The sequence below is a fragment of the Salvelinus alpinus genome, chromosome 23, assembly GCF_045679555.1.
Source record: "Salvelinus alpinus chromosome 23, SLU_Salpinus.1, whole genome shotgun sequence".
NCBI classification, from domain to species: Eukaryota; Metazoa; Chordata; class Actinopteri; order Salmoniformes; family Salmonidae; genus Salvelinus; species Salvelinus alpinus.
In genome coordinates this window covers 19,889,306-19,902,058 of record NC_092108.1, presented here as the reverse complement: position 1 = coordinate 19,902,058, position 12,753 = coordinate 19,889,306, and the positions used below count along the sequence as shown (strand labels likewise).

General features: G+C 43.2%; 1 protein-coding gene across 2 annotated transcripts; it reads right to left on the bottom strand.

The window, feature by feature from the left end:
- Positions 1-5,556: 5,556 nt before the first annotated feature.
- On the bottom strand, positions 5,557-11,020 carry LOC139550475 (zinc finger and SCAN domain-containing protein 2-like). 2 transcript variants are annotated; one of them, XM_071361399.1, is made up of 4 exons: positions 10,705-11,020; positions 7,638-7,759; positions 7,380-7,494; positions 5,557-7,177 (listed from the first exon to the last, which is right to left on the bottom strand). In XM_071361399.1, the coding sequence occupies exons 1-4, from the start codon at positions 10,907-10,909 to the stop codon at positions 6,069-6,071; spliced, it is 1,551 nt and encodes a 516-aa protein (XP_071217500.1). In that variant the 5' UTR covers positions 10,910-11,020; the 3' UTR covers positions 5,557-6,068. The 2 variants fall into 2 exon arrangements, with proteins under 2 accessions (XP_071217500.1, XP_071217501.1); XM_071361400.1 differs by lacking the exon at positions 10,705-11,020 and adding an exon at positions 7,936-8,857.
- Between the last annotated feature and the right edge of the window lie 1,733 nt (positions 11,021-12,753).

Here is a 12,753-nt window from a genome sequence, read left to right as displayed (position 1 = left end):
GTATTACCGTAAATATGAGACTGCAACAGCCCTTCGAATGTGGTATAGTTTGACACTGGCAAAGCACCAGGGGTTATTCAAGCCCAACCGGCCGCAGGATGGCGGTATTATTTATTTTACGTCGTTTGTCATGTTACAAACGACGTAAAAGGAAAAGAACCGCCATCATGCGGCGGTTTGGGCTAGGTGTATTCTTGTCTGCACGTAAGGCAGCCATATCCATTTACAAAAAAATACGACAAAGAATTCAGATAGTAAAACTTCTGTTTTTAGTTAAATAGATATGGCTACATGTTGGGGAGAGTGCAGTGGCAGACATGATTATAAATGCAACCAAGGCTATTTGCATTTATAATATATTATACATTTATATATAATATATATTTATAATGCACAACGCATTGTGGTAAAATACAAAAACACTTTTCAACCATTCATACAAATTAATTGTTTATATATTATCAAATATTGTCAACCTCCATTCTCATCCACACAACCTAATGAAACGATTCTGAAAATGTGGTATGGTATTTATTAAAGGATAGAAAAGGGAAATAACTTGTTTGACACACAGCTGGGGAACAAATGACGATAAACGAGTTTCATGTGAACTTAAAATTAAACTTCATTTATATATTTCAAGTAACTATTGCATACTACATGCATTATAGCTGATTTACATTGAGGTCCTTCTCTTAGGTTTTTAAAGGTATGTACATACAGTTGAGGTCGGAAGTTTACATACACTTAGGTTGGAGTCATTAAAACTCGTTTTTCAACCACTCCACAAATTTCTTGTTAACAAACTATAGTTTTGGCAAGTCGGTTAGGACATCTACTTTGTGCATGACACAAGTCATTTTTCCAACAATTGCTTCACAATTCCAGTGGGACAGAAGTTTACATACACTAAGTTGACTGTGCCTTTAAACAGCTTGGAAAAGTCCAGAAAATGATGTCATGGCTTTAGAAGCTTCTGTTAGGCTAATTGACATCATTTGAGTCAATTGGAGGAGTACCTGTTGTCAACCTCTTTGCTTGACATCATGGGAAAATCAAAAGAAATCAGCCAAGACCTCAGAAAAAAATTTGTAGACCTCCACAAGCCTGGTTCATCCTTGGGAGCAATTTCCAAATGCCTGAAGGTACCACGTTCATCTGTACAAACAATAGTACGCAAGTATAAACACTATGGGACCATGCAGCCGTCATACCGCTCAGGAAGGAGACGCGTTCGGTCTCCTAGAGATGACTGTACTTTGGTGCGAAACGTGCAAATCAACCCCAGAACAACCGCAAAGGACCATGTGAAGATGCTGGAGGAAACAGGTACAAAAGTATCTATATCCACAGTAAAACGAGTCCTATATCGACATAACCTGAAAGGCCGCTCAGCAAGGAAGAAGCCACTGCTACAAAACCGCCATAAAAAAGCCAGACTACGGTTTGCAACTGCACATGGGCACAAAGATCATACTTTTTGGAGAAATGTCCTCTGGTCTGATGAAACAAAAATGGAACTGTTTGGCCATTATGACCATCGTTATGTTTGGAGGAAAAAGGGGGAGGCTTGCAAGCCGAAGAACACCATCCCAACTGTGAAGCACGAGAGTGGCAACATCATGTTGTGGGGGTGCTTTGCTGCAGGAGGGACTGGTGCACTTCACAAAATAGATGGCATCATGAGGCAAGAAAATTATGTGGATATATTGAAGCAACATCTCAAGACATCAGTAAGGAAGTTAAAGCTTGGTCGCAAATGGGTCTTCTAAATGGACAATGACCCCAAGCACTTTATGTCCTGAATACAAAGCGTTTGTGGCAAATCCAACACCACATCACTGAGTACCACTCTTCATATTTTCAAGCATGGTGGTGGCTGCATCATGTTATGGGTATGCTTGTCATCATTTACTATATCCACAGTAAAACAAGTCCTATATCGACATAACCTGAAAGGCTTTGGAGAAATGTCCTCTGGTCTGATGAAACAAAAATAGAACTGTTTGGCCATAATGACCATTGTTATGTTTGGAGGAAAAAGGGGGAGGCTTGCAAGCCGAAGAACACCATCCCAACCGTGACGCACAGGGGTGGCAGCATCATGTTGTTGGGGTGCTTTGCTGCAGGAGGGACTGGTGCACGTCACAAAATAGATGGCATCATGAGGAGGGAAAAGATTGGATATATTGAAGCATCATCTCAAGACATCAGTCAGGAAGTTAAAGCTTGGTCGCAAATGGGTCTTCCAGATGGACAATGACCCCAAGCATACTTCCAAAGTTGTGGCAAAATGGCTTAAGGACAACAAAGTCAAGGTATTGGAGTGCCCATCACAAAGCCCTGACCTCAATCCTATCGAAAATGTGTGGGCAGAACTGAAAAAGCGTGTACGAGCAAGGAGGCCTACAAACCTGACTCAGTTACACCAGCTCTGTCAGGAGGAATGGGCCAAAATTCACCCAACTTATTGTGGGAAGCTTGTAGAAGGCTACCCGAAACATTTGACCCAAGTATAAATTGTTTAAGGCAATGCTACCAAATACTAATTGAGTGTATGTAAACTTCTGTCCCACTGGGAATGTGATGAAAGAAATTAAAGCTGAAATAAATAATTCTCTCTACTATTATTCTGACATTTCACATTCTTAAAATAAAGTGGTCATCCTAACTGACCTAAAACAGGGAATTTTTAATAGGATTAAATGTCAGGAATTGTGAAAAACTGAGTTTAAATGTATTTGGCTATGGTGTATGTAAACTTCCGACTTCAACTCTATGTACACGACCGTTCAAAAGTTTGGGAAAGCTAAAGAAAAGCACATTTTTTGTCCATTAAAATAACATAACATTTATCAGAAATACAGTGCAGACATTGTTAATGTTGTAAATGACTATTGTAGCTGGAAACGGCTGATTGTTAGTGGAATATCTATATAGGCGTACAGAGGCCCATTATCAGCAACCATCACTCCTGTGTTCCAATGGCACGTTGTGTTAGCTAATCCAAGTTTTTCATTTTAAAAGGCTAACTGATCATTAGAAAACTCTTTTGCAATTATGTTAGCACAGCTGAAAACTGTTGTGCTAATTAAAGAAGCAATAAAAACAGCCTTCTTTCGACTAGTTGAGTATCTGGAGCATCAGCATTTGTGGGTTTGATAACAGGCTCAAAACGGCCAGAAACGAATAACTTTTTTCTCAAACTCATCAGTCTATTCTTCTTCTGAGAAATGAAGGCTATTCCATGTGAGAAATTGCCAAGAATTGGAAGATCTCGTACAACGCTGTGTACTACTCCCTTCACAGAACAGCGCAAACTGGCCCTAACCAGAATAGAAAGAGGAGTGGGAGGCCCCGGTGCACAACTGAGCAAGAGGACAAGTACATTAGAGTGTCTAGTTTGAGAAACAGACGCCTCTCAAGTCCTCAACTGGCAGCTTCATTAAATAGTACCCGCAAAACACCAGTCTCAACGTCAACAGTGAAGAGGCGACTCCGGGATGCTGGCCTTCTAGGCAAGAACATTTCTAAGTGACCCCAAACTTTTGAACGCTAGTGTAAGTAGAGGTATTAGATAAAGAGTATGCATATTAGATAGTGTGTGGAAGATAGCAGGTGGTGTTGATTGAGCTACATGAGAGAATATGCATAACAGTACAGCAGTACTGATATATCTGTGTGAGAGTAAGTTAATTATTACTCTGTGCGTGTTTTTAGAGCAGTGTGTGTATACAATGTATGTGTGTACACTGGGTGGTTATTCTCTCCAGGAGAGGAAGTAGAGCTGGCCCAGTGCATCGCCACACACCAGTTCACTGGAGCAGTGCGGGTTTACCTCCAAGACCAGAACAGGACCCACACACACAAACCAACCCACCCGTACAGAAACACAGAGAAATAGTGTCAGCACACACACAAAGTACTTAAGTAGTACTTTAATGTACACTGCTCAAAAAAATAAAGGGAACACTAAAATAACACATCCTAGATCTGAATGAATGAAATATTCTTATTAAATACTTTTTTCTTTACATAGTTGAATGTGCTGACAACAAAATCACACAAAAATTATCAATGGAAATCAAATTTATCAACCCATGGAGGTCTGGATTTGGAGTCACACTCAAAATTAAAGTGGAAAACCACACTACAGGCTGATCCAACTTTGATGTAATGTCCTTAAAACAAGTCAAAATTAGGCTCAGTAGTGTGTGTGGCCTCCACGTGCCTGTATGACCTCCCTACAACGCCTGGGCATGCTCCTGATGAGGTGGCGGATGGTCTCCTGAGGGATCTCCTCCCAGACCTGGACTAAAGCATCCGCCAACTCCTGGACAGTCTGTGGTGCAACGTGGCGTTGGTGGATGGAGCGAGACATGATGTCCCAGATGTGCTCAATTGGATTCAGGTCTGGGGAACGGGCGGGCCAGTCCATAGCATCAATGCCTTCCTCTTGCAGGAACTGCTGACACACTCCAGCCACATGAGGTCTAGCATTGTCTTGCATTAGGAGGAACCCAGGGCCAACCGCACCAGCATATGGTCTCACAAGGGGTCTGAGGATCTCATCTCGGTACCTAATGGCAGTCAGGCTACCTCTGGCGAGCACATGGAGGGCTGTGCGGCCCCCCAAAGAAATGCCACCCCACACCATGACTGACCCACAGCCAAACCGGTCATGCTGGAGGATGTTGCAGGCAGCAGAACGTTCTCCACGGCGTCTCCAGACTGTCACGTCTGTCACATGTGCTCAGTGTGAACCTGCTTTCATCTGTGAAGAGCACAGGGCGCCAGTGGCGAATTTGCCAATCTTGGTGTTCTCTGGCAAATGCCAAACGTCCTGCACGGTGTTGGGCTGTAAGCACAACCCCCACCTGTGGACGTCGGGCCCTCATACCACCCTCATGGAGTCTGTTTCTGACCGTTTGAGCAGACACATGCACATTTGTGGCCTGCTGGAGGTCATTTTGCTGATGGTCACCCTGACACTCCAAACCATGGCTCTGGCTGTTCTGAGGCCCTCTCCTCCCTGCCTCTTGCAGCCATCTCACTACAGTGGACGTCAATTGAATTGCACATCGTTGTGCCTGCAGGCCTGTCGCAGAACATGACGCCTCTGAGCCTGACCCCACCTCTCCATCCCCCTGACCCCTACCATTCCACCCTTAACACACGGTCACTGTTACTCCTTTCGAGTTTCGGGATGAGTGATGTAAGAAAAAAAAATAAGAAAGAGTAAGAAGGAAATGTAAGACTGTTCCTACCTTGACTCTACACAGGTACAAGCAAGCGATGAAGTAAGAAATCACTACATTTGTTGACTTCCTGCTCTCACTCCATTATCTCTGCCCCTTTTGATTGGCAAATCAATGAAGAGGTAAATCTTTGAAACTACTAATCATATCAATCAATTTCTCTCATCTATTTAGCAATCTACAGCATCTAATGAACCTTGATTAAGATGACCAGTTTTATACAGTACCAGTGGTGTCAGTTTAGACAATGTACACAGTAAAAGTGTAGTTTCCAGATGTAAAGTTGTATAAACATGTATTGCCTATTACACAAACAGATATTTTATTGCCTCATTTTGAGAAGACATACAGTAACTCAACATTTTGGGGCAGCAGAATAACTTAGAAATCGAACTCTGAAAATCAAGTGGAATTGAGTTATTAACCTGACCTGATATGAGACTGTCCCTTGTGGCAAGACGTGACATCCCAGATAGTCAGACACTACCTAGACAACACAGAATAAATGGATCCTACATATTATTCATCTAAATCGCACAGATTGACTCTTTCCTTAAATACATTTTATTGAATATAATATGTTTTTATGATTTTGTGGTAGAAATATAAAATGTTACTAGATGTAAATAAATAGGTTATTAAAAAAAGTGAGGATCCGTGAACAGTCAAACATGAAAACCATTTCACAAATCAATGAGGAGGAAAAGGTTGTCAACATTTCTCAAAATACCTTCTGGACCTAAATTTACATTGAAAGTATTTCCGAAGCATAATGCAATTATGTTCCTATTTGTTCCATCTGTTCTGAGACTACATTAAACTTGTGTGTGGATCCCCAGGGTATGCAGGTGCCACGTATGGAGACACTGCACTCTCTCCTATGTGAGTTCTTTGATGTGATGTCATGTTAGAGCGCTGGGTGAAGCATTTCCCACACTGTGTGCACTCGAAGGGCTTCTCCCCGCTGTGGACCACAGCATGTCTGATCAAGTTGCACTGCTTGGTAAAACTCCTGCCACACTGTTCGCAGGTGTACGGTTTCTCTCCGGTGTGACTCCGGAGGTGTACTTTGAGCTGGCAGAAACGCTGGAAGCTCTTCCCACAGAAGGTGCAGCTGAAACGCCTCTCGGTGGTGCCGCCCGATTTCCACTGAGTCCTCATTCTCTTCACCATGTTAAAACTACTGCGACTCAGGCTGTATCCAGAGAAGGTGGAAGTGGTGGCCATGTTTGACCCTGTCTTGCACTCACTCAATCTCACTGTTGCTTCTGAAGCCCTGTATTGATGCTGCCTTGGCTGTAGAGCTAAACTATTTCCTTCATTATTTGAGTTCAGCGTCTCGCTACTCTGTCCCTCTGGCATCTGTTGACTAGTCTCATCAGCCAATGTCCTGACATGTCTTGTCATGTGTTTTGCTGCACTGAACATGTTAGCATGTGGTTTCCATATAGAAGAGTGAAGCGATGGCCCTACTTCATCTGTCATAGTAGGAACAGATGGAAGACCACTATGAGATGGGAACATTGAGATATTCTGAGAGTACTCTTCTGCGGAATAAAAGGAGAAATCTGGGTGGCCATCAGGGTCAGTGTCTCTGCCTGGACCCACAGAGGCCCATAGCTGCCCATCAGACTCATCCATGACAAACTGGTCAGGTCCTGCCAGGGCCGTGGTCTGATCTAACTCCTCTTTCTCATCTTTCACCATCACTAGGTCTAGTGAGTCCTCGTCTGGCCGGTGTTGCTCTGCGCTGAACACCTCTGTAGATGCGAGCCGGGGTGTTCCTGGTTCCTCTGGACGATCAGAATTGGGGTAATGTTCCACTGAGTCTTTGTGAGATATATTGGGTTGTGTGATGAAGTCCTCATCACAGTGCCGTTGCTCAAAGGATGGTGGTTTCCCAGGCTTGGAACCAGACTCTAAAGATATGGGGATAAACATAAAATAAACATGATAAAAAGACCCTTAACAGCAAAACATGACAGCTTTAGAACTGACTGTGTGTCCGTGAGCTACATATTCCAGAACATAAAACAACAATGTAGCAATTTGGAAAGTGCATACCACCACACACAGTCTTCCATAGACAGACTGAGCAGTACCCCTTATGGTTGCACCCACCCTCTCCAGTGATCCTGAGCTCTTCCTGAGGGTCAGTCTTCCACACGTCCTCTGCTGTCTCCTCATCTTTGATCAGTATGGGTTCAGTCTCCACTCTCTGCTCCACATCTGAAGGCTGTAACAGGGGACTGAGGTTATTACTCTGGACACACACCATATCTAACCCTTTTCATATTTATGAATCACACAAAAGCGATAAAATCTCCTGATAATCCAATATCAGAATTTATCTTAGTTGTTAAAGGTGATGTATCACACCTGGGGTTGAGAGTCCTCTTCAACAGCCAGCTCTTCGTCTCTGCACTGTGAGCTACTCCTCTGCTTATTCAAAATAATCTTGACTGGATATGAAGATCTCTCTGATGCCATAGAGTAAAAACCTACAAAATAATTGTATTCAGTCAAATATTAGAGCTATTCACACATTTGGGTTTCCCATATGCAATCAATTTACTAGTCTGGAGACCCGATGTTTAATTTCATAGAAATAGAGCAGGAAAGTTCTCTCACAACCTCTACAAGCCAGAATTTCAAATAAAACAATAGTTTAACTTACTTTACTGGTTGTCGCTGTATTTGTTCCTTTTGCAGGTACATTACATGATCAAAAGTATGTGGACACCTGCTCGTCAAACATCTCATTCCAAAATCATGGGTATTAATATGGAGTTGGTCCCCGTTGGCTGCAACAACAGCCTCCACTCTTCTGGGAAGGCTTTCCCCCAGATGTTGGAACATTGCTGCAAGGACTTGCTTCCATTCAGCCACAAGAACATTTGTGATATTTGGACACTGATGTTGGGCGATAAGGCCTGGCTCGCAGACGGCCTTCTAATTCATCCCAAAGTTGTTCGATGGGGTTGAGGTCAGGGCTCTGTGCAGGCAAGACAAGATATTCCACACCGATTTCATACCATTTCTGTATGCACGGGGGCATTGTCATTCTGAAACAGGATAGGGCCTTCCCCAAACTGTTGGAAACACAGAATCATCTAGAATGTCATTGTATGCTGTAGTGTTAAAATTTCCCTTCACTGGAACTAAGGGGCCTAGCCGAACCATGAAAAACAGCCCCAGACCATTATTCCTCCTCCACCAAACTTTACAGTTGGCACTATGCATTCGGGCAGGTAGCGTTCTCCTGGCATCCGTCGAACTGCTAGATGGTGAAGCGTGATTCATCACTCCAGAGAACACGTTTCCATTAATCCAGAGTCCAACGGTGGCGAGCTTCACGCCACTTCAGCCGACGCTTGGCATTGCGCATGGTGATCTTAGGCTTGTGTGTGGCTGCTCGGCCATGGAAACTAATTTCATGAAGCTCCCGACGAACAGTTCTTGTGCTAACGTTGCTTCCAGAGGCAGTTTCGAACTCAGTAGTGAGTGTTGCAACTGAGGACTGACAATTTTTACGCGATGCTCGCTTCAGCACTCCGCAGTCCCGATCTGTGAGCTTGTGTGGCCTACCACTTAGCGGCTGAGCCGTTGCAGCTCCTAAACGTTTCCACTTCACAATAACAGCACTTACAGTTGACCGGCGCAGCTCTAGCAAGGCAGAAATTTGACAAATTGACTTGTTGGAAAGGTGGCATCCTATGAGGGTGCCACATTGAAAGTCACCAAGCTTTTCATTAAGGCCATTCTACTTGCCAATGTTTGTCTATGGAGATTGCATGGCTATGTGCTCGATTTTATACACCTGTCAGCAACAGGTGTGGCTGAAATAGCCGAATCCACTAATTTGAAGGAGTGTCCACGTACTGTTGTATATATAGTATAGGAATGTGAGACAATATATCCCACAGGAAAGTATAATTACACTTTTCAAATCCAATCAACGGGACCTGAAAAACTGTAATATCCTATGTTTCTCAGAGTCGAGGCTGAACGAGGACATGAACTCAGCAAAAAATAAAACGTCCTCTTACTGTCAACTGCGTTTATTTTCAGCAAACTTAACATGGGTAAATATTTGTATGAACATAAGATTCAACAACTGAGACATAAACTGAACAAGTTCCACAGACATGTGACTAACAGAAATGGAATGTGTCCCTGACCAAGGGGGGGGGGGGGGGGGGGGTCAAAATCAAAAGTAACAGTCAGTATCTGGTGTGGACAACAGCTGCATTAAGTACTGCAGTGCATCTCCTCATGGACTGCACCAGATTTGCCAGTTCTTGCTGTGACATGTTACCCCACTCTTCCACCAAGACACCTGCAAGTTGCCGGATTTTTCTGGTGGGAATGGCCCTAGCCCTCACTCTCCGATCCAACAGGTCTCAGACGTACTCAATGGGATTGAGATCCGGGCTCTTCACTGGCCATGGCAGAACACTGACATTCCTGCCTTGCAGGAAATCACGCACAGAACAAGCAGTATGGCTCATTCTGTGTGCAATAATAGTGTTTAACATGATTTTTTGAATGACTACATCATCTCTGTGCCCCACGCATACAAATATCTGTAAGGTCCCTCAGTCGAGCAGTAAATTTCAAACACAGATTGAACCACAAAAAACAGGGAGGTTTTCCAATGCCTCGCAAAGAAGAGCACCTATTGGTAGATGGGTAAAAATAAAAAATAAGACATTGAATATCCATTTGAGCATGGCGAAGTTATTAAATTACACTTTGGATGGTGTATCAATAGACCCAGTCACTACAAAGATACAGGTGTCCTTCCTAACTCAGTTGCTGAGGAGAGGAAGGAAACCTCTCAGGGATTTCACAATCCATTACACCATGATCACACCTACAGTATTTTGCGCAAAAGGGTACGCATTCATCATCTGGATATGTGTGCAACAAAAGTTCAACATTCACTTTCTGCTACCATTTATGTCAAGTCTTCTACGCATACAATTTGATGTATACTTTTGATAAATCCACGGTATGCACCACATAGAACACAATGCAATGCAATACTGCAAGGCAAACGTAGCATTCTATTGGAAATTAATGTACTTCTGGTGGACCAAAACGCAAAAACCCTGTCAGTGTGATCGAGAAGTTAAACGCATACTTCAGGTGATAGAAATCTGAACACACAACCAGCACTATGAAAAGTTAATTTAATGATACTTTCCTGTGGATATATTTCTCACATTCCTACCTGCAAATAGACTAACTGCACGGACAACCGGTAAATTAAGTTCAAATATAACTTTATTCAAAATTATGGCTTGTAAGGTAACGTTATAGATCGTGAGAGGAAACTTCCCTGATCCAAACGCTCATTTATGCCCGACGTTGAATCCAATTAAATTCAACGTCGGGTCTCCACTCTCCAACATTAATTTACCATGAATAATAACACAACTACCTTTTCGTCTGCGCGTCTTCTCCAGCTCGCTCTCCATCATTTGCCACTTCCGTTTCAGTACATCAATATCTCGCTGGCTTTGGGTCATTTCCAAACGTATAACAGCACAGCTATCATCTACGCGTTTGTTTATTTCTGCTACAGCTGCTTTAGCTAATACCTCCATAACGGATACCAACTGCGCCTGAAAATTGCAGCTCGCCATCTTGTCCTGCCCAAATTACAGATGTGTATTCTCTATGTGAAGTAGATAGTATAAAATGTCCAAGTTAATGGCAACAATGTAGTGAGTGGGTAACGTGTGAGCAATCGCTTTTCCGGTCAATTCGTGACGTAAGTATTTATTACCGTAAATATAAGACTACAACAGCCCTACAAAATTGGTAGTATTAACACTGGCCAGTAAATAGCAAGGTATATTCTAGACTGCATGTAAGGTAGCAATATCTATTGACAAAAAATACGTTTTACGATCTAAATAAAGAATTCAGATCGTAAAAACGTAATCTGTTTTTAAGTTAATAGATATGGCTACATGTAGGGGAGAGTGCAGTGCAATGCAGTGGCAAACATGGTTATTAATGCATAAAATACTATTCAGTGCTTAATTTGAGCCGGGTCCAGCGCCTCTCTGTTTTGGACTGTTTCGTTCCGGAACCTATTTGGCCGGATCCGGTACCTCTCGTGGCACGAAAAATAATTGTCCGTTGTATAAATAAAAGTGATCAAAGTTCATTGAACTTAAATTTAAAATAATTTACCAAAGTTATAGAATATTATAGAATTTCTGCCTGTTCAGAAATAAATGAAATAATTCAGAATAGCCTACTACACCATGAAAAGGCCAACAATTTAGCCACAGAGGAGCAATAGCTTTTCTATAGCTTTTTTTTTGCCCAATAACAACAGTATAGCTTCCGTCCCTCTCCTCGCCCCTACCTGGGCTCGAACCAGGGACCCTCTGCAGACATCGACAAAAGCCACCCTACGAAGCATCGTTACCCATCGTTCCACAAAAGCCACATCCCTTGCAGAGCAAGGGGAACAACTCCTTCAAGGTCTCAGAGCGAGTGATGTCACCAATTGAAATGCTATTAGCGCGCACCCCGCTAACCCTTTCACATCAGTTACACTCAACCCCCTTTTCCGCAGCAACCAGTGATCCGGGTCACGGCACCAATGTAACAGTATAGCTTCCGTCCATCTCCTCGCCCATACCTGGGCTCGAACCAGGGACCCTATGCACACATCGACAACAGCCACCCTCCAAAGCATTGTTACCCATCGCTCCACAAAAGCCATGGCCCTTGCGGAGCAAGGGGAACAACTACTTCAAGGTCTCAGAGCGAGTGACGTCACCGATTGAAACGCTATTAGCACGCACCCCGCTAACTAGCTAGCCATTTCACATCGGTTACACAAGCTCCCTCCTGTGATCTAAGAGGTATGTATCAGATACTCAGCATGCTCTGCTCACACCTACTGTAATGGTCCGAGCCTAAACACACGAAAACAACACTAGACACTATGGAACACAAAGATTTTACTATTTCATCCTGGAATATACAAGGACTGAGGTCATCTGCCTTTGGTGTAAAGAGCAGTAACCCAGACTTCATCAAATGACTTGGAAATACATACATTGTCATCCTACAAGAAACATGGTATAGAGGAGACGGACCCACTGGTTTCCCACTAGGTTACAGAGAGCTGGTAGTCCCATGCACCAAACTACCAGGTGTGAAACAGGAAAGAGACTCAGGGGGTATGCTAATTCGATACAGAGCAGACATAACGCACTCTATTAAATTAGTCAGAACAGGAACATTTGACATCTGGCTAGAAATGAATAAGGAAATTATCTCAACAGAGACAAATGTCCTAATGTGTGCTACCTATATCCCCCAATAGAATCCCTATACTTTAATGAAGACAGCTTCTCCATCCTAGAGGGGGATGTCAACCATTTCCAGTCCCAGGGACATGTACTAGTCTGTGGCGACCTAAATGCCAGAACTGGACAAGAACCTGGCACTTTCAGCACATCGG

Coding starts and splice junctions, on each gene's coding strand:
- LOC139550475 (XM_071361399.1), bottom strand. CDS start 10,909: ATGGCGAGCTGCAATTTTCAGGCGCAGTTGGTATCCGTTATGGAGGTA. Junction 7,760..10,704: donor GAAGACGCGCAGACGAAAAG/GTAGTTGTGTTA, acceptor ATTATTTTGTAG/GTTTTTACTCTATGGCATCA. Junction 7,495..7,637: donor AAGAGGACTCTCAACCCCAG/GTGTGATACATC, acceptor CCCCTGTTACAG/CCTTCAGATGTGGAGCAGAG.